Source organism: Artemia franciscana, chromosome 13 (genome assembly GCF_032884065.1).
Source record: "Artemia franciscana chromosome 13, ASM3288406v1, whole genome shotgun sequence".
In the NCBI taxonomy this organism is placed as follows: Eukaryota; Metazoa; Arthropoda; class Branchiopoda; order Anostraca; family Artemiidae; genus Artemia; species Artemia franciscana.
In genome coordinates this window covers 39,116,926-39,142,162 of record NC_088875.1, presented here as the reverse complement: position 1 = coordinate 39,142,162, position 25,237 = coordinate 39,116,926, and the positions used below count along the sequence as shown (strand labels likewise).

At 35.8% G+C, this 25,237-nt stretch overlaps 1 protein-coding gene across 3 annotated transcripts in view; it reads left to right on the top strand.

The window, feature by feature from the left end:
- The window catches only part of LOC136034915 (zinc finger and BTB domain-containing protein 38-like), a 75,269-nt gene that overhangs the window by 42,768 nt on the left and 7,264 nt on the right, over positions 1 to 25,237 (top strand). For all 3 annotated transcript variants that reach the window (XM_065716419.1, XM_065716418.1, XM_065716420.1), the window contains 2 exons: positions 7,960 to 8,125; positions 19,193 to 19,276. In XM_065716419.1, the coding sequence (XP_065572491.1) occupies positions 7,960 to 8,125; positions 19,193 to 19,276 (250 nt within the window). The remainder of the gene's footprint in view (positions 1 to 7,959; positions 8,126 to 19,192; positions 19,277 to 25,237) is intronic.

Here is a 25,237-nt window from a genome sequence, read left to right as displayed (position 1 = left end):
TATGTTGTAATGAACATTAAAAGGCTCGTCAAATGGTATACTGATCTTTTAGCTAGCGAATTAAATAAAAAAATAACCAGCAAATTTACCATAAGGGACCATAATCTGGGCCCTGAGTCTATTTCCCTTCACGCCCCCCTCTTAGTTCTTGCGCATATAAACATGATTCATCATTCGTGATTTGTAATAAATAAAAGATTATTTAAGGAATATTCCTAATATAAGTTTGTGCAATTTTCCATTATAATATTAAAAGCTAAATACTGCTCGGAATTCCAAGAATTTTCTTATTCAACATGTACCACGCTTTCATCAATGATTTCTTCCATTTCCAGTCCTGCACTATATATAGAAAATCCATGGGCTAAATTGGGATTTCAATTTCATTTATTTAGTTCATTGATTTAGGTGTAGCCTTCTAGGGGTCTGAGCAACTACACCACCACACTTGTACCACGCTTTCATCAATGATTTCTTCCATTTCCAGTCCTGCACTATATATAGAAAATCCATGGGCTAAATTAGGATTTCAATTTCATTTATTTAGTTCATTAATTTAGGTGTAGCCTTCTAGGGGTCTGAGCAACTACACCACCACACTTATCAGTCATACTATTATTTGTGTTTGTTTGATCTACTCAAATATACTTATTTGTGTTGACACCAATACACTTATTCGTGCTTCAAAATTACATTATTTTTCTCACTGTTTTCGTCTGTTAAATCCATTCCTTTCATATTAATAGATAAGGGGACACCTAAACACAGAGGCGTAGAAAGGGTTTCAGCACTCGGTGATAATGCTACCCCCCCTCCCTCTCTCCCCGATATCACTACGACAATGCAAGTAAACAAATAACTCAGTTTGGGGACCTTTCTGAGGCTGCGCTTAGGGACAGCCGTCCCCTCCTGCACCATCCACTAGCTAAGCCCCTGCCATGACAATACTATTAATTATGCATCCTTAAATAGCTTTTGATACTCTAGCCTTTTAGAGGATTTGAGGGGGGGCAATGGAATACCTTTTAACTATAATTCTTGTTCGGATTTATTTTTCAGTGTAATATCTGTTTTTGTTTTAAGAGTAATTTCTTCATTCATCTTAATTTCTGTTTGTTTTTTTTTTGTTTTTTTTTTTATAGCGTTTATACAGCCAGTTAGTTTGATTAGCCTTTTTTATAACTTTCAATTGAAAATTATTAATATGGCTATGAATCATTGCTTTCACAATGTTGATGAATATAATGTTATATAATGAATGTGACGTTAATGAATATGGATTGGACCATTTTCTCTTGAGGTGTCGAGCTGTCTCAAATTAGGGTAAACTGGCCGGAGGGAAATTCTGAAGTGATACTTGTTGGCATTCTCACTTCTCATATCAACTAAGGAAAGGGTAAAGGATGCGGCACAAGGCCCTTAGAGTCCTAACCGACGGTGCTGATCTGCGCTTAAGGCTCTTCAGCCAGGATATTTAATGGGGAAGGGGGGTATACTAACTACTCCACAAACGATTATTAGGGTGGGAGATTTTGTGCTGCAGGTGATGAAATTTAATTTTTGTTTTCTTTTGATTGTGTTTGGTTTTGATTTTGATTTAATGCCCTTCAGCCAAGAAGTGTAATGGGGGTGGGGTACATGAGCCACTCCACAAATGATTATTAGGGACGGAGATTTTGTTCTGAAGGCGGTGGAAGAGAGGCGCAAATATTGCAAATAGAAGTACTTTGTGACTTTTTGTTTTGTTTTGATTGTGTTTGGTTTTAATTTTGATTCAAGGCTATTCAGCCAAGAATTGCAATGGGGGGATACATCAACTACTACGCAAAGATTACTAGGGTGGAAGATGCGCTGAAGGCGATGGAAGTGAGGCGCAAATGTCGTGAATAGAAGCACTTTGTGACTGTGTTTAGTTTTGATTTTAATTGGTTTTGTACTTCGATGTATGTAATCACGACTTTTGTGTATAACCTTCGGATTATGCAATACAAACTGTAATAGTACATAGCTCACAGTGTAATGCCGTGATTTAGCTCACAGTTTAAACCACAGCTGTTTTACTGTTATAATCACACTGTTTCAATCACAGTTTCAGAGAACTACAATAATATGAGAAAATGTCCAATTGCTCTGTTCAATATGGTCAATATGACAAGTAACATTACAAATATAATGAACATATAAAATTTTGATAGCAAAACTATCTATTACTAATTCAAATATGTCATATTAATTTTACTATTATTATCCTGAGTGGCACAAATTCTCAGATTTCTTTTTTCTTGTTTTTTGCTCATAATTAAAAAAATCGTTTTATGAAAACGTAGTTTTTACAAAAATTATGTAGATTTATTAGGGTACAGCATAGTTAATTGCGCTAGTTGCACAAGTTGTTGTGTTTTACGTAGTGTTTTTTTAAATATAATATTAATGAAATTGAAATTGCGCGTTAAATGACGTTTGAAAATGTTATATAGAAATCGGACTTGAAGTTGTAGCTGGAATTTAGTTCTGAATAGGCATTTAAAGTCAAAATGTTGCATCAGTGTCTGGTTTTTTTTTCCTTTTCTTTTTTTTTCGTTGTTGTTGAAGATATAGTTTTTATTTGATTTTAATTAAATTTTACTTTAATAGCAATAAAATCAAGCACGGATCCAGAGCCTGATTTGAAAGGGCGGCTGTGTTAAGAGGGGAAAGTGGGACATCACCCCTCCATCTAGAATTTCTTTCAAAATAGGTGTGTTAAGGCCGGTTTACTATCAACGTAACGTAACGCAAGGGGATATCATATACGATTCATACACGAGTAATTTCTGTTCATTTTAAGTTTTAATGTTGCTCCTTACTTTTAGTTAAAAAAAAACTTGTTTTTCTTTTTATTTAATTATTATCTAGATCCTCCCGTTGGCTAGCCTGAAAATATTTTTTTTTTCAGTTTATCCCTCAAATTCACAACAAAAGATTTATAGGTCAGAAGAATGACCCGAAGCGTAAGAAACCTTGTAAGGTCAGAGTAAGTTTGGCCAGTTTTGGCCACTTGTAATGACCTCTGAATCACAAAGGCCGTAGAATAAATAGTTGAAATTACTAAAAATACTTTAGCGTAAAGAGTGAGGTATAACGAGGAGGTAAACCCTTCATATGCGTAATAATTTTTGTTCGTTTTAAGTTTTAATGCTGCTCCTAACTTTCAGTAGAAAAAACTTTTCATATTTATTTTTTCATTGTTTTTTCAAGTAATGCTAGACAATCCTGCGCCCCCTTCACTGAAATTATCTTCCCCATGAGAAGTTTCTCCATGGAAATATCCTCCCACGTAACCCCACCCCCTCAACTACCCCCCTAAACCAAAAAAATCCCCCTGAAAACGTCTGTACACTTCCCAGTAACCATTAATATACCAAACAGTTCGTGGTAGCGAACTGTAGTAAGGAGCGACCCGGCTCAATAGTAACCGAAACTCTAAAAAAATGGAATTTTGATACCAATAGTTACATCAAAAGAATCGCATTTTAATGCCAATTTTAAACATATAAAGATATATTTCAAATGATTTTATATATGATTTTAAATATATTTCATCAAGATCAGTTATACCCATCAAAAGTTACGAGCCTGAGAAAATTTGCCTTATTTTAGAAAATAGGGGAAAACACCCCTTAAAAGTCATACGATCTTAACGAAAATCACACCATTAGGTTCAGCGTATCAGAGAACACTATTATAGAAGTTTCAAGCCCTTTTCTACAAAAATGTGGAATTGCGCATTTTTTGCCAGAAGACAAATCACGGATGTGTGTTTATTTGTTTTATATTTTCCCAGGGGTGATCGTATCGACTCAGTGGTCCTATTATGTCGCGAAAGGGCTGATTCTAACGGAAATTAAAAGTTCTAGTACCCTTTTTAAGTGACCGAAAAAAATTGGAGGGCACCTAGGCCCCCTCCCACGCTCATTTTTTCCCCAAAGTCACCGGATCAAAATTTTGAGATAGCCATTTTATTCACCATAGTCAAAAAATCTAATAACTATGTCTTTTGGGACGACTTACTCCCCGCAGTCCCCTTGGGAGGGGCTGCAAGTTACAAACTTTGACCTGTGTTTACATATAGCAATGGTTATTGGGAAGTGTAAAGACCTTTTCAGGGGGATTTTTTGGTTGGGGGGGGGAGAGTTGAGGGGAGGAGTTACGTGGGAGGATCTTTCCATGGACGAAATTCTCATGGGGGAAGAGACTTTCAATGGAGGGGGCGCAGGATTTTCTAGCATTATTTAAAAAAAAACAATGAAAAAATAAATATGAAAAGTTTTTTTACTGAAAGTGACGAGCAGCATTAAAATTGAAAACGAACAGACATTATAACGCATATGAGGGGTTTACCTCCTCGTAGTACCTCGCTCTTCACGCTAAAATATTTTTAGTAATTACAACTACTTATTCTACGGCCTTTGTGATTCAGGGGCCATTCTTAAGTAAATGGGACAAAATTTAAGCTTTAGTGTAAAAAGTGAGGTATCGACGAGGGGCGAGCCCCCTCATATACGCAATAAAAACATACGAATACAGAAGTTCGCTATGTAAGTTAATTCGTAAGTTACGTATATTTTTACTTATGAAAACGTTCGTAAAAAAATTAAAGTTAATGCCTTTTTAAGTAATCAAAAAATTGTAAGGCAACTAGGCCTCCTCCCTCGCTCCTTTTTTCTCAAAATCTTCCGATTAAAACTATGAAAAACCATTTAGCCAAAAAAAATTAATATGCAAATTTCGTTTTAATTATTTATGTGTGTAGAACCAAGATCAAAACATACATTAATTCGAAAACGTCCAGAAATTAAACAAAAAAAAACTAGTTTTTCAAATGAAAGTAAGGAGCGACATCAATACTTAAAACGAACAGAAATTACTCCGTATATGAAAGGAGCTTTTCCTCCTCAATGCCCCGCTCTTTACGCTAAAGTTTTTTACTGTTTTAAAAAGTAGAGTTAAGAGAAAGAGTCAAACTTTAGCGTAAACAGCGGGGCATTGAGGAGGAAAAGCCCCTTTCATATACGGAGCAATTTCTGTTCGTTTTAAGTTTTAATGTCGCTCCTTACTTTCATTTTAAAAACTTGTTTTTTTTGTTTAATGTAAACACAGGTCAAAGTTTGTAACTTGCAGCCCCTCCCCTGGGAACTGCGGGGGATTAAGTCGTCCCTAAAGACATAGTTATTAGGTTTTTAGACTATGTTGAACAAAATAGCTATCTCAGAATTTCGTCCGGTGACTTTTGGGAAAAAATGAGCGTAAGAGGGGGCCTAGGTGCCCTCCAATTCTTTGGCCACTTAAAAAGGGCACTAGAACTTTTAATTTCCGATAAAATGAGCCTTCTTGCAACATTCTAGGACCACTCAGTCGATACGATCACCCCTGGAAAAACAAAAAACAAACAAATAAATACGCATCCGTGATCTGTCTTCTGGCAAAAATGCGAAATTCCACATTTTTGGAGATAGGAGCTTGAAACTTCTACAATAAGGTTGTGATACGCCGAATCTGATGGTGTGATTTTCTTTAAGATTGTATGACTTTTAGGGGGTTTCCCCCTATTTTCTAAAATGAGGCAAATTTTCTCAGGCTCGTAACTTTTGATTGGTATAATTGATCTTGATGAAACTTATATATTTAAAATCGGCGTTAAAATGCGATTCTGTTGATGTAGCTATTGATATCAAAATTCCGTTTTTTAGAGTTTACTATTGAGCCGGGTCGCTCCTTACTACAGTTCGTTACCACGAACTGTTTGAAACACTCTTTATGACGAAAGTTTTGAGAAATAGCAGGTAGAGGCTATTGCAATTTAACTCACTCTACAGATTTCAAGCCCACCCCACAACTTGGTAACACATACTAGTGTAATTTAAAAATCCTTTTAGAAATCATAGTATTAGCTATCAAGTGAGAGAAATAAACTACAAATTATACATTTTAACCATAAATAAATAGTAACTACTTGCTATAAAAGGTAGAGATGAAACTTATTAAACACCCAAACTTATTCGTCTTATCTGTTATTCTTTCTTTTGAATCTGATCTTTTGAATTTTATTTTGAAGTAAACATAGCATGCGCATAAGATTCTGTCTTCTCTACTGGCTGATAATTCTTCAAAAGGGAAATGATCTGTATATTTGTTCTTCGGATCTTTCAGAGGGTTTGATAATGTGGTCCATAGTCAGCTCCTTTTTTCTCTATATAATTCTGGGGTCAATTTCTCTGTTATGATGCTTCTTAGGTTTTGGTATTCAGATTCTTTTCTTCAATTAAGGTCTGCACCAGACACTATTATAAGGGTACGAAGAGGGGTTAGGCAGGGCGGTGTTCTGTCCCCTACACTTTTCAAGATTTGTATTTCTAGTGTGCTGGCTAAGATTTCAGGTAAATACTTTTCTGGTCATACGGATGTTTCTTCTCTTGCAACCGAAAAATTTTAGGGCAAAAAGGCCACCTTCCCCACCCCTTATTTCTCAAAATCGTCTGATCAAAACTAAGAGAAAGCCATTTAGCAAAAAAAAAGAATTAATATGCAGATTTCATTTTAATAATTTATGTGCGGAGAGCCAAAATCAAACATGTATTAATTCAAAAACTTTCTGAAATTAAATAATAAAAAACTAGTTTTTTTTACTGAAAGTAAGGAGCGACATTAAAACTTAAAACGAACAGAAATTACTCCGTATATGAAATTGGTTGTCCCCTCTGCAATCCCTCGCTCTTTACGCTAAAATTTGACTCTTTACCACAATTCTACTTTTTAAAACAATTAAAAACTTTAGCACATAGAGCGAGGGATTGCGGAGGGGACAACCCATTTCATATACGGAGTATTTCTGTTCGTTTTAAGCTTTAACGTCGCTCCTTACTTTCAGTTAAAACAACTAGTTTTGTTTTATTTAATAAGTAAAAAGACCCAGATTGGCTATGCAAAGATTGTTGCAAACAGAGGGAAGTATAATAGACGTGCGCTGGCCAAACTTTATTTTTCTTCCTGTGACCATTCTGTCTTTTATGCTTCAGGTCTTTTCCCCCTTCTTAATAATGGTATTTTAAAAAGAATCCGGATTATATTACTTCACATTTTGCAGAACACACTCAATAAGTGAAGTTAGGTTAGGTATCTTCTATCGCTGTGCGTTCCTTCTCGTAATTTTCCTTCTCGTAAGAGTATAAAGTGTCCATGGACGCACTGTTTTGTTGTGGGCAACAGCCCCTTATCCTGGAAAAATATAATTGCCTCTTTTTCAGTCTTTGGCAAGTCCCAAATCTTCATTTCAAAATCCCTGTTCAGACACAAACTTCTATCACTATGCGTAGCAAACTAAATTGACTTTTGTCTTGTGGTTATGAAACCGATTTTCTCATAAAATGTACCAGCATCGTGGTTTGTTTTACGGAAGACCCTAACTTCACTTACTGAGTGTGTTTTGAATGATTCACAAGTACCTAAATTTGTTAATTTGGTCAATTACTGGTACCTTTGTCATATGGACCCCCCCCCGGAAGACTTTTTTTTCATTGGCGCCCTTTTCACATTGCCCCCCTCCCCAAGATTTTACTCTAGATCCGCCCCTGACTTGTCCTGGATGGCATATATAGATTATTGGTCACATTACGCACGATGTATTTAGGAAGACACTTTATTTTAAGGTGTTTTTCTTACTTTTTGAAAGGGTCAGGAAGGCCTAACGGTTTTTTCTTAATCTTCATCTCATACCTTATCTAGACAAGAAATTTTTGTCATCACTGTATTTACCTCAACCCTTGTGTATACATGTTTCTTTTCTGCGATAGGCCAGTATTGCAACAGAGGTTGTGAAAGGTGCTTCAAAGGCCACAGTCTATACGAAATTTAGTCAACCGTGTGCTATTGTGATAAGTAGTTCAGAAAAAAGTAACAAATATGGATTCTAAATTATTTCAGGAACGACCGTACAGATGTGATATCTGTGGTAGAGCCTTTGAACATTCTGGAAAACTCCATAGACATAGAAGAATTCACACAGGCGAGAGACCACACCATTGTAAAATTTGTGGCAAAGATTTTATACAAAGTGGCCAGCTTGTGATACATCAGCGTTCACATACTGGTAAGAAATTATGAGGATTAGTTTAGGATTTTGTTTCTTCTAAGAAATACTGGCTTATGTATTATCCTGTCATTCTTTTTAGTGCACTTTTAGACATTAAGAATGAAGTTAAAGCAGGTTATGCTAAAACTATCCCAAATCGTGGTGACATTCTTAAGACCTTGGGTAGACTTTAATCAACTTATTATGACCATTCCAATCTTAGTCTGCCGGGTTGGGTCCATTTTTTTCAATAACAGTCAAACAGATCGTGGTAACGAACTGTAGTAAAGAGCGACCCGGCTCAATAGTAAACGAAACTCCAAAAAACGGAATTTGATGCTAAAAGATACATCAAAAGAATTGGATTTTCATGCTGATTTTAAATATATAAGTTTCATCAAATTTAGTCTTTGTCATCAAAAGTTATGAGCCTGAGAAAATTTGCCTCATTTTGGAAAATAGGGAGAAACACCCCCTAAAAGTCATAGAATCTTAACGAAAATCACGCCATCGCATTCAGCGTTTCAGAGAACCCTACAGCAAAAATTTTAAGCTCCTATCTACAAAAATGTGGAATTTCGTATTTTTTGCCAGAAGACAGGTCACGGGTGCGTGTTTATTTGTTTTCTTTTTTTCCAGGGGTCGTCGTATCGAACAAGTGGTCCTAGAATGTCGCATGAGGGCTCATTCTAGCGGAAATGAAAAGTTCTAGTGCCCTTTTTAAGTGACCAAAAAATTGGAGGGCACCTAGGCCCCCTCCCACGCTCATTTTTCCCCAAAGTCAACGGATCAAAATTTTGAGATAGCCATTTTGTTCCGCATAGTCGAAAACCATAATAATTATGTCTTTGGGGTAACTTACTTTCCCACAGTCCCTGGCGGGGGGCTGCAAGTTACAAACTTTGACCAGTGTTTACATACAGTAATGGTTATTGGGAAGCGTACAGACGTTTTCTGTGGGATTTTTATGGCACTTGGTATTAACCAAGTGACATATAGCAATCGCCAATTCTGTCGGTCTGTCGGTCCCGGTTTTGCTACTTTAGGCAGTTCCAGGTAAGCTAGGACGATGAAATTTGGCAGGCGTATCAGGGACGGGCCCAGCTTAAATTAGAAATAGTCGTTTTCCCAATTTGACCATCTGGGGGGAGTGGGGGGCCGGTTAATTCTGAAACAATAGAAAAATTGAAGTATTTTTAACTTACGAACTGTTGATCAGATCTTAATGAAATTTGATGTTTGGAAGGATATCGTGTCTCAGAGCTTTATTTTAAATCCCGACCGGATCTGGTGACATTGGGGGGGATATGGGAGGGGGAAACCTAAAATCTTGGAAAACACTTAGAGTGGAGGGATCGGGATGAAACTTGGTGGGAAAAATAAGCACAAGTCCTAGATACATGATTGGCATAACCGGAACGGATCCTCTCTCTTTGGGGTGGTTGGGGGGGGGGTAATTCTGAAAAATTAAAAAATGAGGTATTTTTAACTTACGAACGGGTGATCAGATCTCAATGAAATTTGATATTTAGAAGGATATAGTTTCTTAGAGCTCTTATTTTAAATCCCGACCAGACCTGGTGACATTGGGGGGGGAGTTGGGAGGGGGAAACCTAAAACTTGGAAAAAACTTAGAGTGGAGGGATCGGGATGAAACTTGGTGGGAATATTAAGCACAAGTCCTAGATACATGATTGACATAACCGGAACGGATCCGCTCTCTTTGTGGTAGTTGGGGGGGGGAGTGATTCTGAAAAATTAGAAAAAATGAGGTATTTTTACTTACGAACGGGTGATCGGATCTCAATGAAATTTGATATTTAGAAAGATATCGTGTCTCAGAGCTCTTATTTTAAACCCGACCGGCTCTGGTGACATTGGGCGGGGGGGGAGTTGGGAGGGGGAAACCTAAAACTTTGAAAACACTTAGAGTGGAGGGATCGGGATGAAACTTGGTGGGAAAAATAAGCACAAGTCCTAGATACATGACTGACATAACCGGAACGGATCCGCTCTCTTTGGGGTAGTTGGGGGAGGGATTAATTCTGAAAAATTAGAAAAAAGAGGTATTTTTAACTTATAAAGGGGTGATCGGATCTCAATAAAATTCGATATTTAGAAGGATATCGTGTCTCAAAGCTCTTATTTTAAATCCTGACCGGATCTGGTGACATTGGGGGAAGTTTTGGGGTGGGGAACCTAAAATCATGGAAAACGCTTAGATTGGAGGGATCGGGATGAAACTTGGTGGGAAAAATAAGAGTAGAAGTCTTACATACGTGATTTACATAATTGGAATGGATCCGCTAATTCTGGGGGCTAATTCTGAAAAATAAGAAAAAATTACGTATTTTTAACTTACGAAGGAGTGATCGGATCTTCATGAAACTTCATATTTAGAAGGACCTCGTAACTCAGATCTCTTATTTTAAATCTCAACCGGATCAAGCGTAATTGGGTGGGGGGCAGTTGGGGGGACCGGAAATCTTAGAAAATACTTAAAGCGGTGAGATCAGGATAAAACTGGATGGGAAAAATAGAAACCTGTCTAAGATACGTGACTGACATAACCGGACCAGATCTGCTCTCTTTGGTGGAATTGGGGGGGGGGGGTGATTTTGAAAATTGAGGTATTTGTAACTTACGAAAGGGTGACCAGATCTTAATGTAATTTGATATTTAGAAGGATCTTGTGCTTTAAAGTTTTAATTTAAATTCCTACCAGATCCTGTGACATTGGGGGAGTTGGAGGGGGAAACCAGAATTCTTGGAAAACGTGAAAATTGGGGTATTTTTATCTTACGAATAGATGATCGGATCTTAATGAAATTTGATTTTTAGAAGGAATTCATGTCTCAGAGCTCTTATTTCAAATCCCAACCAGATTTTTTGACATTGGGGGGAGTTGGAGGGGGAAATCTTGGAAAAACACTTGGAGTGGAGGAATCGGGATGAAGCTTGGTGGATAGAATAAACAAATGTCCCTGATACGTGATTGACAGAATCGTACTGGATTCGCTCTCTTTGAGGGAGTTCGGAGAGGGGTTCAGTGATTTGGTGAGTTTGGTGCTTCTGGACGTGCTAGGACGATTAAAATTGGTAGGCGTGTCAGGGAGCTGAACAATTTGACTTGATAAAGTCGTTTTCCCAGATTCGACCATCTGGTGCTAAAGGGAGAGGAAAAATGAGAAAAAATTGAGTATTTATAACTTACGAGTGGGTGATCGGATCTTAATGAATTTTGATATTTAGAAGGACATCGTGACTCAGAGCTCTTATTTTAAATCCTGACCGGCATTAAGCCTCTTATTTTCTTTTTTAAATCAATCTATTGATTCAGAGAATTTTGTTAGAGCTCATACCATGATCTCTTGGCTCTTAGCTCTTCTCGCCTCGTCACAAGTGCCATATGAGCTCTTAGCTCTTGTTTGGTTTGGGGCTGGGGTTGAGGGGAGGGGGCTATGTGGGAGGATCTTTCCTTGGAGGAATATGTCATGGGGGAAGAGAAATTCAATGAAAAGGGCGTGGGATTCTCTAGCATTACTATAAAAAAAAAACAATGAAAAAATAAACATGAAAAAGTTTTTTTTCAATTGAAAGTAAGGAGTAGCATTAAAACTTAAAACGAACATAGATTATTACGCATATGAGGGGCTCTAAAAATACTTTAGCATAAAGAGCGAGGTATTTAGGAGAAGATAAATACCTCGCTCTTTATCCTAAAGTATTTTTAGTAATTTAAACTGTTTATTCTACGGCCTTTCTGATTCAAGGGTTATTCTTGAAGAATTGGGACAAAACTTAAGATTTAGTGTAAAGAGTGAGGTATTAACGAGGGGACAAACCCCCTCATATACATAATGAAAATATAAGAACATAAAAGTTTGTTACGTAAGTTAATTCTTAAGTTACGTATATTTTTTACTAATAAAAACGTTCGTTAAAAATTAAAAGTTCTAGTTGCCTTTTTAAGTAACCGAAAAATTGGAGGGCAACAGGGCTCCTTCCCCACCCCTTATTTCTCAACATCGTCTGATCAAAACTAAGAGAAAGCCAATTAGCCAAAAAAAAGAATTAATATCCAAATTTCATTTTAATAATTTATCTGCGGAGAGCCAAGATCAAACATGCATTAATTCAAAAACGTTCCAAAATTTAATAAAAAAAACTAGTTTTTTTAACCTAACATAAGGAGCGACATTAAGACTTAAAACGAACAGAAATTACTCCGTATATGAAATGGGTTGTACCCTCCGCAATCCTTCGCTCTTTACGCTAAAGTTCGACTCTTTGTCACAGTTCTACTTTTTAAAACAATTAAAAAATTTAGCGTAAAGAGCGAGGGATTGCGGAGGAGACAACCCATTTCATATACGGAGTAACTTCTGTTCGTTTTAAGTTTTAATGTCTCTCCTTACTTTCAGTTAAAAAAACTAATTTTTTTTCATTTAATAATATGAAGGACATTAGGGCATTGTATTTCTGTTACTGTAAATTCCTTTTATATCTGACTCGTTGGAATAGGAACCAAAAGATAGTGCCACTGATATATTATAATACCAGTGCCACTGACATTATAAGATGTCAGTGCCACTGACATCTTAAAATAAGTTGAATACCATGGTAAAAGAAGAGGCTTATCTGTGATTATTTTGGCTTACATTGTTGTTTTTTATACTTAATATTGTTTTGTATGTTTCTTCGTATGTATTTTATTTTTATTTTTCTTTTGTTTCTCCACTTTATTGTAATGTTAGTAGGTCAAAAATAAATTAACTAATCAATATACGAAATGAATTTAAGGATATGAATTTACTTTTAAATGATAATTATATTTCTTGTTTCGTATTATTTCTAATTATTGTAGGATAAGTTTATAGATTTAGTCATTGTGCTTACTGGTCATGTAGCAAAAATTAATTTTATATGTTTTATAATATTATTAATATTAGTTTATTAATATTAATATTATATAAATTATTAATATTTATAATATTTATATTATTTTATTTTATTATTTTTATTAATTATTATATTAATATAACAAATTATTTTATTTTATATTAATTATTAATATTTATATATTAATAATTATAATATTGTATAAATTATTGATATTAATATTATAATATTATTAATTTTAATTAGTAAAAAGTAATTTGTTTTAAATCCTGTTTTTGAATCAATTTCTTTAACCTTCAGTATTGTTATTTGTAATTTTCTTTCCATCGTTAACAAATTAGCATTATATTACACTATTTTAGTATTCAAAGCTACAAGTTCTTAATTTCGCTACATTAAATTCTAACCATTTTTTAAACAATTCGTCTTAGAAACGATTGCTTTAAAAGTGGTGTAGTTTTGGGAAATCAAGACTATTTTTCAACTTTACTTTGGCTAACATAATTTTCTCAATAACTACAATTCCTCAAAGCATACGTTTTACAATTATACCTTGAGCACATTCAGAGGCAGATCTGGAGCAAAATCTGGAGGTAGGACTAATGTGACAAGGGCATTAATGAGCAAAATCTTGGGGGGGGGGAAGCTGACAAAGGTGCCAATAATTGACCAAATTTACAAATTTATTCTTAAAAAAAGAGTGAAAAAGGAAAAAACACGGGGAGAGGGCACCAGAAAAATCTTGGGTGGGACCGGGATCTCCAAGGTGTGCCAGTGGGCACATTATAAAGCCTTTTCTATTTACAATTTGGATTCTCAAATTGATAGCCTGACTGTCAAGTTCCGTTTCTATTCACAATCCGATCGTGGATTTTGATTCACAATCTGATGTTTGGATTGTAAATCCGTACTTTTGCATTCGATGGTTATCGATTTTGGATATTCAGATTGTGATAAAAATTCAAAAGCTTACAATCTGAATACATTTTGTGCTGCTATAGAAGATGGAAAGTTTTTCTCATCAAAGGAATCGTAGCCTACAGCTTTTTTCTAATTTTGATCTTAATATGTGTTGATGTTTCTCTTGATAGGCTCCAAAAATATCTTAAATCTGACCTTTTGTTTCTAGGGGGAAAGGAAAAGTTTAAATAAAGTTAAAAAATGGGCAAGGTTTCAAATAAATTTGCTGGATTTCCAAATAAAAATGGGTAGTAAGTTCCCACCTTTTCGATTTATTCAAATATTGTGCCAAAATACAGTTTCTTTAGATTGGATTGAATTAGTTGATCCGATTTTTTACACTCTGGATTACGAAACTTCTAAAGTAAGAACCGGGATTATCAATCGAAAACGCTTATTGTCACTATTGTCGATAAGTCAAAATTATGCGCGACTACAGCGTAGTTATGTTTACCGTTCGTAGTTTTTCGAGTTTGATGCTCAACTTTCGAGAGTTCTGATTCACCAGACCGATCCGATTAAAGATTGAAAACATTATAATTTTAAATTACAAAATTAGAAGACAGAGATTGAAGTATTTCTATGTGTAAGATGAATATGGCTAAAGATACAAAGAAATTCCTAGGCAACAGCTGGGATAAGTGAGTATTGATACCAGCTTTTCAACACCACTTTTCAGTTTTCCACTTCAGTATTACATGTGAGACGCTAAAATCAAGAAAGAAAAGCATTCACATTCATCAAAACTTATAAATATTTCTTATATTCAACTTATCAGTGAGGTGTTGAAATTATATTCTAGTCTTATCCCATCCTTAGTTACTACATGTTAGGAACGACATTATCCTTACCTCCAATAGGCTATTGCCTCCCAAAAATGGACTTGTTCATTTTAACAAGGGGATCTCTGTTGCCATACCAACATAGAAAAGGGTCACTTCAGATGCACACGTGGAGAATACCAGATCCTATTAACAGATTTGGAGTGGCTTGTTTATAATTCATGTAGTCTTTGATCTAGCCAATATGTTATCGTCCCCCCTCATTTGTACATGTATAATCTTTCCATCGTAGATCTTAGAAAGTGATTCAATGCTTTTACTCGAATGAGTTTCCTAAGCTAAAGAGTTACCAAGAAAAACATACTATTCAACCAATAAGAAATTGAGTACCATTTTTCTTTCCTTCTCGATAGGTCATCACGGAATAATTAGTAATACTGTAATCCAGGTCGTATTTCCCAATAGGATTTTTGAGGCTGCATTTACTGACAGATCAATTTATAATAGGATTGAATAAAAAAAAAACAAGTTTTTTTTCAACTGCAAGTAAGAAGCGACATTAAAACTTAAAACGAACAGAAATTATTCCGTATATGCAAGGGATTGTCCCCTCCTCAACGCCCCGCTCTTTATACTAAAGTTTGACTCTTTCTGTTAACTCTACTTTTTAAAACAGTAAACAACTTTAGCGTAAAGAGCGGGGTGTTGAAGAGGAAAAGTCCCTTTCATATACGGAGTAATTTCCGTTTGTTTTCAGTTTTGATGTCGCTCCTTACTTGAAGTTAAAAAAAACTTGTTATTTTGTTTAATTTCTGAACGTTTTTGAATTAATGAATGTTTTGATTTTGGCCTACCGCACATTAATAATCAAAACGAAATTTGGATATTAGTTGTTTTTTTTGTTTTTTTTTTTGCTAAATGCTCATAGTGTTGATTGGAAGATTTCGATAAAAAAAGGGGTGGGGAGGAGGCCTGGTTTCCCTCGGTATTGGAATATTGCGGAGGAGTTGTTATAGAGGAGATGAACCCCTTTAAACACTTAATAATGTCTGTTCGTTTTAGGTTTTAGTGTTGCTCCTTACTTCCAGCTGAAAAAAACTTTTTTTTATTTATTTTCTCATTGTTTTTTTTAAATAATGCTAGAAAATCCTGCGGCCTCTTCATGGAAATTCTCTTCTCTCAAGATAAATACCTCCATGGAAATATCTTCCCACGTAACCCCCTCCCCTCGACCCACTCCCGCCCCTCAACGCGAAAAAGTGCCCTGAAAACGTCTGCACACTTCCCAATAACCTTTACTATATGTAAACAATGGTCAAAGTTTGTAACTTGTAACCCCTCCCCCGGGGAGTATGGGGGATTAAGTCGTTCCGGAAGACATAATGAAAATGTTTTTCGACTATGCTGAACAGAATGGCTATCTCAAAATTTTGATCTGGTGACTTTGGGGAAAAACGAGCATAGAAGGGGGCCTAGGTGCCCTCCAATTTTTGGTCACTTAAAAATGGCACTAGAACTTTTAATTCCCGCTAGATGAGCTCTCTCGTGACATTCTAGGACCACTAGGTCGATACGATCACCCCTGAAAAAAGCGAACAAAAAAAAAACAAATATACACGCATCCGTGATCTGTCTTGTGACAAAAAACACAAAATTCCACATTTTTGTAGATAGAAGCTTGAAACTTTAATAGTGGGGTTCTCTGATACGCTGAATCTGATGGTGTGATTTTTTTTTAACATTCTATGACTTTCAGGGCGTGTTTCCCCCTATTTTCTAAAATAATTCAAATTTTCTCAGGCTCATAACTTTTGATGGGTAAGACTAAACTTGATGAAACTTATATATTTAAAATCAACATTAAAATGCAATTCTTTTGATGTAATTACTGTTATAAAAATTCTGTTTTTTAGGGTTTTGGTTACTATTGAGCCGGGTCGTTCCTTATTACAGTTCGTTACCACGAGCACCACGTTACCACTGTTTGATACAAACAGTATGGTTTTAGCGTACTCCTTACGTAATTTCTTCCATCTACCAGAAAAGTCGTTTGAAGCAAGCAAAACTGGTTCTGATTCTCTGTTAACACGGATTGCCACCACTTTTTGTTTTTGTCAAAAAGTGACTTTTGACAAAAGTGTCAAAAAGTGTCAAAAACACTTTTTGTTTTTGTCACAGTTTTTGTCAAAGATTGCATCTTGTTGCTTGTTTCTAATAATTACAAAAGGCACTAGGCATAGGAATTTCCTTTCAAATGAGCCCTTATACAGTTTTCAATAATGTTTCAGTGCCCCGCTAGTGGAGAAAAATAGGACACATCATCATTACCCATACAAAAAAAAGTAATTTTCCTTGTTGTTGAAGGTGAGAGTTGTAGCTTTCCTATATGGGGTTATCAACAATGACAATTGCAATGGTGGAGTTTTCATTTCAGTCCGACAACATTTTCTAGGGTTTTCAGGCTATCTTTCAAAACTCCATAAAGTTTGTTTTCACAATAAAGTTCTACCGTTAAGATTAATTGAAATCGTAGTTACCAGTCCTGAATCTTCTTAAAATGGCAAATTTTTGTCACTTGACATTTTTTTCAAAAATTGTTTGTGAATATTCGGTTAATACGGATGGAAATTCGTTCTCTGCCTGGACTTTTATCTTATATCCGTGGTCCTATGGCTGCATAGAGGGGCCAAAAGCTTGAGTGGCCTAATCAAAACTGTTAAGAGAATATTTCTACTTGAAGAATCAGGGTAGAAAGATTGTAATTCGCTAGGCTAGAAAAAAATCTTTTCCTTTAAGCGAAGGACCGGAGTCTTCAGTGAAAAGAAGGCCGTCAAATTTTACCAATTATTTGTGACTTACTATTAGAGATAAGAGGCTTCAGTTTTAAGTTTTTAATTCTTGATGATTCGGGATCACTTTTACAATTACTTCGATATTTTTATATAGTAAGATGGCACTCTTCAACATAAAGGAGCAGCATCGATTTTCAGACGTATAGCTTAGGCTTAAATGGACGAGTGCTATACTAGTTTTTGTGGGTTTTTTTCATGAAATAATTAAAAAAAAAGATTTTCCAAAACGAAGCTTTTCAAATAAAAATAGAGATCCAAAGCAAAATCTAAGACGAACTGAAATAAAGTCATATAATAATTTAGTTTTAAAACTAACAGGAATTACTGCCAATGGATAAACAGAACCCAAAACGAGGAGAAATTAAAATCGATAATGAAAACAAATATAAAGATATCAGATACTGCAATAGATGAATTCTAAAACGAACATGAGTTACCACAATCACAAATAGAGCTGCCGCCCCCTAAACCTTCTAATAGCCAGAAAAGTATTTGCATCATTTGTGGGCACAACTTTTACATAGGCATATGTATTGGATCTCTCAATTATGCGAATCAAATGGCTATCTCAAAGTTTTGATCGGATGACTTCAGGGAAAAAAGGGGCGGGTAAGGGGGGCTAGTGGGCCTCCATTGTTTTGATCACTTAAAAAGGGCACTTGAACATAATATCAGATCAAATGAGCCCTCTCTCGGTCTTCTTCGATCACCCTTTTAATACAATCACACGTGGGAAAACAAACAACCAAACAAACAAAAAGTAAATAAACATGCATCTGTGGTCTTTCTTCTGGTAAAAAAAAATGTAAAATTCCACATTTTTGCTTATAGTAGCTCGAAATTTCTACAACAGGGTTTTCTAATATGATGGGGTATTTTTCATCAGAATAGCTTTTTCGGGGGGGATTTATCTCCCTCCCTTTTTGAAAATCAGTTATATTTTCGAAGGCTCATAGTTTTTGATACGTGAGATTAAACTTAATGAAGTTTACATAATTTGAATCAACATAAAAGGCCAATTCTTTTGATGTGTTTTCTTTTGAATTGTTTTCAAAATGCTATTTTTTAGACACTACTGAGCCGAGTCGTTCCTTGCTTAAAGTTCGTTACCACGAAGTATTTGAAAAGGCTTACTTAATTTTAGCTTTTGAACATGGCTGGGAAGATTGAGTTTTGAAAAGGGTTTTGGCACTCCGAAAAAGAAAACAGTCCAGTTTGTCATGGATAAAAACACATCCAGTTCAAGTGATTTTCAGAGCAACATTGTTTCTTTTTTAAATTATTTTTTAAGACTTTGAAAAATAGCTTCCTTACTCGTTTTCGAAAAATTATTATAGGGGTAATTTATTTTAGTTTTTATGGAAAAATGGTAAAATAAGAAGTATATTTGTGTTTTTATTGATTTTTTCTTAACAAAGCCGCTGGTAATATCTACATAAATTGAATTGCTTGACCGATCAACATCACCACACTCAAGTAGAATTTCTTTGGCTCTACTTAGCCACCATCTATTTCAAACCACAGTTATGCTCTATTTCTGGTATAGTTCATCATAGTCCACTTATTCATTTTGGTATAAAATTTTTCAGGAGAAAAACCATTTATATGTCAAATTTGTCATAAAGGATTTACTTGTTCGAAGCAGCTCAAAGTTCATCAGCGAACGCATACTGGTAAGTTGTTTGATAGGATTAATTTAATTGTTCTTCATTCGAGTATGTTTCACACGTGTGAACCCTTGCACAAGGGGGCTCTCATCGTAATTTTACTTATTTACTAATAATAATAATAATAATAATGTTGTATTGCATCGCTTTTACGGTCCTGCAGTACCTTCAAGGATTTCCCTATCTCGTTAAAGTTTAAAGTTTGAAGTTAAAGTTTCGAAGCTAAACTATCGTTCGAAATTTTTTTTTTTTTTTTGGCCAAACTATTTAACATTGCTTGGATGGTCTTGCCATAACTTCTAGAGCTCGGGCAGTATATCCGGATAAATGATAGAAAATTAAAGCCGACACCTAATTTTGGGAAATCTTAGAAAAAAAATTTAATTTCTCTCATTTTGTTCCGGAAATGGAAATATTCAATTTTGATGAAACCTACATCATCAGAAAGTGTGAATTTTGTTCTTTTGATTAAACGGAGCAGTGTTGTTTTTAAAATTCACAAAAGGGTAGTCCCTAAATATGCTCTAGCATACAGTAGTTAGGGGTTCCAGTTTTGACATCACCCATAGCCGCTACTGTTTTGTTCCTTTAGTGATTTAAGATGACGAAGAAGTTAAGCGGCGGTTCCCCCAAGACGGAACTAGGATTAATTTTCTTCAAGACGCAGGTGCTTGTTACGTAATAGCAAATGTTTTCTATGAGATGTAGGCGTCTGTTAAATAACATTGACCGATTTTTCTTTGATTGTTTAAAAAAAACAAGAGGACCAGGAAAAAACATTTAGGGCCCACCAGATAAAGTTTTCTTTGGTCGTTATGTTTAAAAACCTACGAGGGCCAGGAAAAACCTTCAGGGTCCGCTAGTGGGGGACCTTCAGGACGGCAGCCCAAAAGCGAGAAATTCCACCGGGAGCCAAGCAACCAATTCAAATTCCAACGGGGAGCCCTAGCAGTCAATTCCAACGGAGACCCTAGCACTCAATCCAACCAGGGCCCCTAGCAACCAATTTCAACGGGGCACTAGCATCCAACTCCATCGGGCCCTAGCAACCTTTTCCATCGAAGCCCTAGCAGTCCATTCCAGTTGAGCCCTAGCATCCAACTCCACTGGGTCCATAGCTACCACTTCCAACGGGGCCCAATTCCAAGCGGTTAGAAATTCCACCGGGCCCCAAGCAACCAATACCAATTCAAACTGGGGGCCCTACCATTCAATTCCAACGGAGATCCTAGCACTCAATTCCAACGGGGACCCTGGCACTCAATTCCAACTGGGGCCCCTATCAAGCAATTCCAACGGGGCCCTAGCATCCAACTCCACTGGCCCTAGTAACCAGTTCCAACGGGGGCCCCATAATCCAATTCTACCGGGGCCGTAACATCCAATTTAACCGTCAAGGCTTCTTTCAAGACATTTCAAGACGTTCCTTAAGACATTTTCCTTCAAGACGTTATTCAAGATTTCTTTGGTTGTTGTATAAGAGGGGAATGTTTACTTATATTAAATATGACACAATCTCGCATGACTTGTTTCTTCAGGGCCCGGGGAGAATATCGGCTCGTAACTGAGGAGGATACACATTTGGGGTGTTACTTAATGTCAGTGCAGACGTAGGTGGCTGTTACCTAATGACGGCACACACGTGGGATGTAACGTATTGACAGGGTACACGTGTTACTAATGACGATACACACGTGGAATGTTACATAATACCTCAAGAGACTTCATTTTCTTTCAATGCGTTTTTCTTTTTTTTCTTAGGGAACCTTTATAATTTAAAGATTTTTGTCTGCATTAGGATTTGAAAGAAATTTCCCCTCAACGGATTGGAGCACTAGACAGATGGAACAAGAAACTATCTATTACCACTATTCGGGGAATACTTTCTAACGGAAACGTTTCGATGAAGCTCCGTACAACATGTTCCCTATTTCGGCAATAATTGAGATTTAGCCGAATCGATTACTAGAAATTGGTTATATGTGATGTGTACCTGCTTGTTACAGTCCTATTAATTTTCTAACGTGACGTAGACAGGTTAAGTTTGCTATTGAATCAGTGAGACGGTACGTAGCATTGGCTTTAGATATTTCATTTCGTAAATTACTACGCTTTAAAGATTAGTCCTGGAACAAGAAATGTTAAAAAAGATGGCTTTTTTTACATACAAATTTTGTTAATAAAAACAAATTTACAAGCGTTATTAAAACACTTTGTTCATAGGACACTAAAATGAATATTAGACAGGTAAGAGGGAGATATTTTCGACTAGAAAATTGTTCAATCGAGGAATATCAACATAACTACTGGGAAGATCCCCATAAGTATATCCACAACATCAAAAATATAAAACTGCATGAACACCATCACTTTTAACAAACAAAACTAGATTTTTTGAGAGGGGGTCACTTTTTAGAGGTAAACTGTAGAAATTATAACCATTGCATAGAAATCCAGATCAAACAGTAATAACGAAGACTAAACTCTAGAATTCACGGTCAACCTTTAAATCAAGACAAATCCGAAGAAATCAAGGGCGACATCTAAAAATTTAGATCAATACATTGAAATTATGACCAGATCCTAGATATCCAAACGAATTCTTAAAAATCAAGACTAGGCCGAAGAAATCAAGTGGTTAATATGTGGAAACCTAGAGCAACCCCATAGAAATTATGATCATTTCATAGAAATCCAGACCGAATCAAAAGAAATCGACAGATCAATATGTATAAATCCAGAACAATCCATAAAAATCAAGACCAATAGAATAGAAATCAAGACTGGTCCATAGAAATCCAGAAATCCATATATAGAAATCCAGACCAAACCATATATATCAAGACCGACACAAATAAATCAAGAGATAAATATCTAAAAATCCAGGACAATCCTTAGAACTCATGACAAGTGCATAGAAATGCACTCCAAACCTTAAAAATCAAGATTAAACTGTAGAAATCAAGGTCAACCTCTAAAGTTATGACCAGTCTGAAGAAATCAAGAGATCATTGTATAGAAATCCAGACCAAACCATAGAAATTGAAACCAACCCCAGAAATCAGAAGTTCTATATGTAGAAATCCAAACCAATCTCCTAAAATCACAACAAACACATAGAAATCCGGACGAGTTCTTGGAAATCATAAGCAATACATAGGAATCCACACGAATTCATAAGAATCAGGATCTATCGTAGATTTCCAGACCAAACAATAGACATCAAAACCAAGCCGTAGAAATCAAGAGATCAACATGTAGAAATCCAGAACAGTCCTTACAAATCATGACCAGTGCATGGTAATCCAGGCCAGACAGTAATAACCAAGACCAAACTCTAGAAATCATCGTCAACCTCTAAAAATCAAGACCAATCAAACGAAATCAAGGGCATTATCTAAAAATCAAAACATACAGGTCATGACTAGACCCTAGAAATCCAGACGAATTCATAAAAATCAAGACCAAACTGAAGAAATCAAGGCCAATCTCTAAAAATTAAGACCAATCCGAAGAAATAAAGAGTAACTCCATATAAAGTATGACTACCTTATAGAAATACAGACCACCTCATACCAACAACCAACGTGTTGCCACCCTCCCCAGGTACTTGAAACCGTCCTTTTTTAACAACTAGAAAAACAATGTGCTTCAGATGGGTATTTCATGCAAACTTGCACCATTTTTAAGGATTCAACCTTTTTCTTACGTGCTAGTAGGTTGGGTTAGATTTTCAGACAGTACCTAGCGTGGCGGAACCTAGACCTAGCCTAAACATATTAGGTTTGGTTATATTAGGTTTAGTTAGGTTAGTGTTGACAAAGTCCCCGCAGTTCAAATAGAAACAATGGTCATGTTTAGCTTATAAAATTATTTTTGTGGGAAAAAAGGATGAAAAACCCTTAGGTGTTTTAATGTGCGCCAGAGGGCGTCATTGGGCTGTTAGATTGTGCCACCTGGCCTCAATTGCCAGGAGTCTCAGAAGAAACATTATTGGGTATTTTTTGTTAAGTTTAAAGTCGATTCAAGTGCAAAACCAATATTTTCGGAGGAAAATGACCAAAAATGCAATATGTCTGATAATGGTTGCCATAGGGTGCTATGTGTCAGCCATTGAATGTCATAGGCTGGAAATCGCCATTGAACCTCGCAATCAAACAATGAAATGGCAAGCTTGCGCTGTTCAAATAAAAGGCAGTGGTCATTTTTACTTTATAAAGTTATTTTTTGTGGGAAAAAAGGTTAAAAACCCTTAGGTGTGACAATGTGCATCAAAGGGTGTTATCGGAATGGTATATTGTTCAACGCTGGCCTTAATTCCCAGGAGTAACCAGAAGAAACGTTATTGGGGGGTTTTCATTAATTTTAAACGATTGACTCCAGTGTAAACGGATATTTTTGGAGAAAAGTATCCAAAAATGCCATAGGTGTGATAAGGGTTGGCAGAGGGTGCCGTATGTCAGCCATGAATGTCACAGGCTGGGAATAACCAGACAATAATAGCAAGGAAAAATGAACAAAACATAGAATTAAGCGAAATGTCTTGCACTCCCCTTGAATTTACCTCTAATAAGTCACTCCCTCTTCTCAATGGATCTAGGTTTACTGATTAAAAGTAATGGTTCTCAGGCGCTATTATATTTTTTAATGTTGTGGATATACTTATGGTGAATTTTTCAGCATTTATGTTGATAATCCTCGATTGAATGAATTTCTAGTTGAAAATATCTCCCTCCTACCTTTATAATATTGATTTCAGTATCATACGGATAAAGTGTTTTAATAATGCTTGTAAATTTGTTTTTATTAATTAAACTTGTATGTACAAAAATTGCTTTCATTCTTTAAATTTCTTGTTCCAGTATGAATCTTCAATACGTAATCATCTACGCAATGAAATATCTAAAGCCAATGCTATGTAACATCTCTCTGATTCAATAGCTAATTTCACATGTCTAGGTCACGTTAGAAAATTAATCACACTGTGACAAGCAGGTGCACATCAAATGTAACCGATTTCAAGTAATCGATTTCCTCCTCTACATGTCACTTATTGCACACATAGGGGACATGTTGTCCGTAGCTTCATCGAAACGTTTCCGTTAGAAAATATTCCCCAAATAATAATATTAGAAAGGGTTTCTTGGTCCAACTGTCTAGCGCTCAATTCCGATGAGGGAAAATCTCTTTCTAATCCTAATTCGGACAAAAATCTTTGGATTATAAAGGTTGGATTATAAATACGTAATATCCTATGTTTGCGCCGTCATTACGTAATGTTCTACCTGTGCGCTGTCATTTACGTAACAGTCATATGTGCGCAACACCCCCAAGTGTATCGTCACTACGTAAAAATCCTCGTGTGTGTCCTCAGTTACAAGTGGGGATTCTCACTGGGTCCTGAAGAAAATAGTTATAAGAGAATGCATCATCCTTAACATAAGTAAACATTCCCCTATTAGATATTAAATAAAAACAACAAGTTTTTTAAATGAAAGTGAGGAGCGACATTAAAACTTAAAACGAACAGAAATTACTCCGTATATGAAAGGGGCTTTTCCTTCTCAACGCCCCGCTCTTTACGCTAAAGTTTGACTCTTTCTCTTAACTCTACATTTTAAAACAGTAAAAAAACTTTAGCGTAAAGAGCGGGGCGTTGAGAAGGAAAATCCCCTTTCATATACGGAGTAATTTCTGTTCGTTTTAAGTTTTAATGTCGCTCCTTAATTTCATTTAAAAAACTTGTTTTTTTTATTTAATTTCTGAACGTTTTTGAATCAATGCATGTTTTGATTTTGGCTCTCCGCAGAGGAATAATTAAAACGAAATTTGTATTTTTTTTTTTTTTTTGGCTAAATGGCTTTCTCATAATTTTGATCGAATGATTTTGAGAAAAAAAGAGCGGGGGAGGAAGCCTAGTTGCCCTCCGATTTTCGGTTAATTAAAAAGGCAACTAGAACTTTTAAT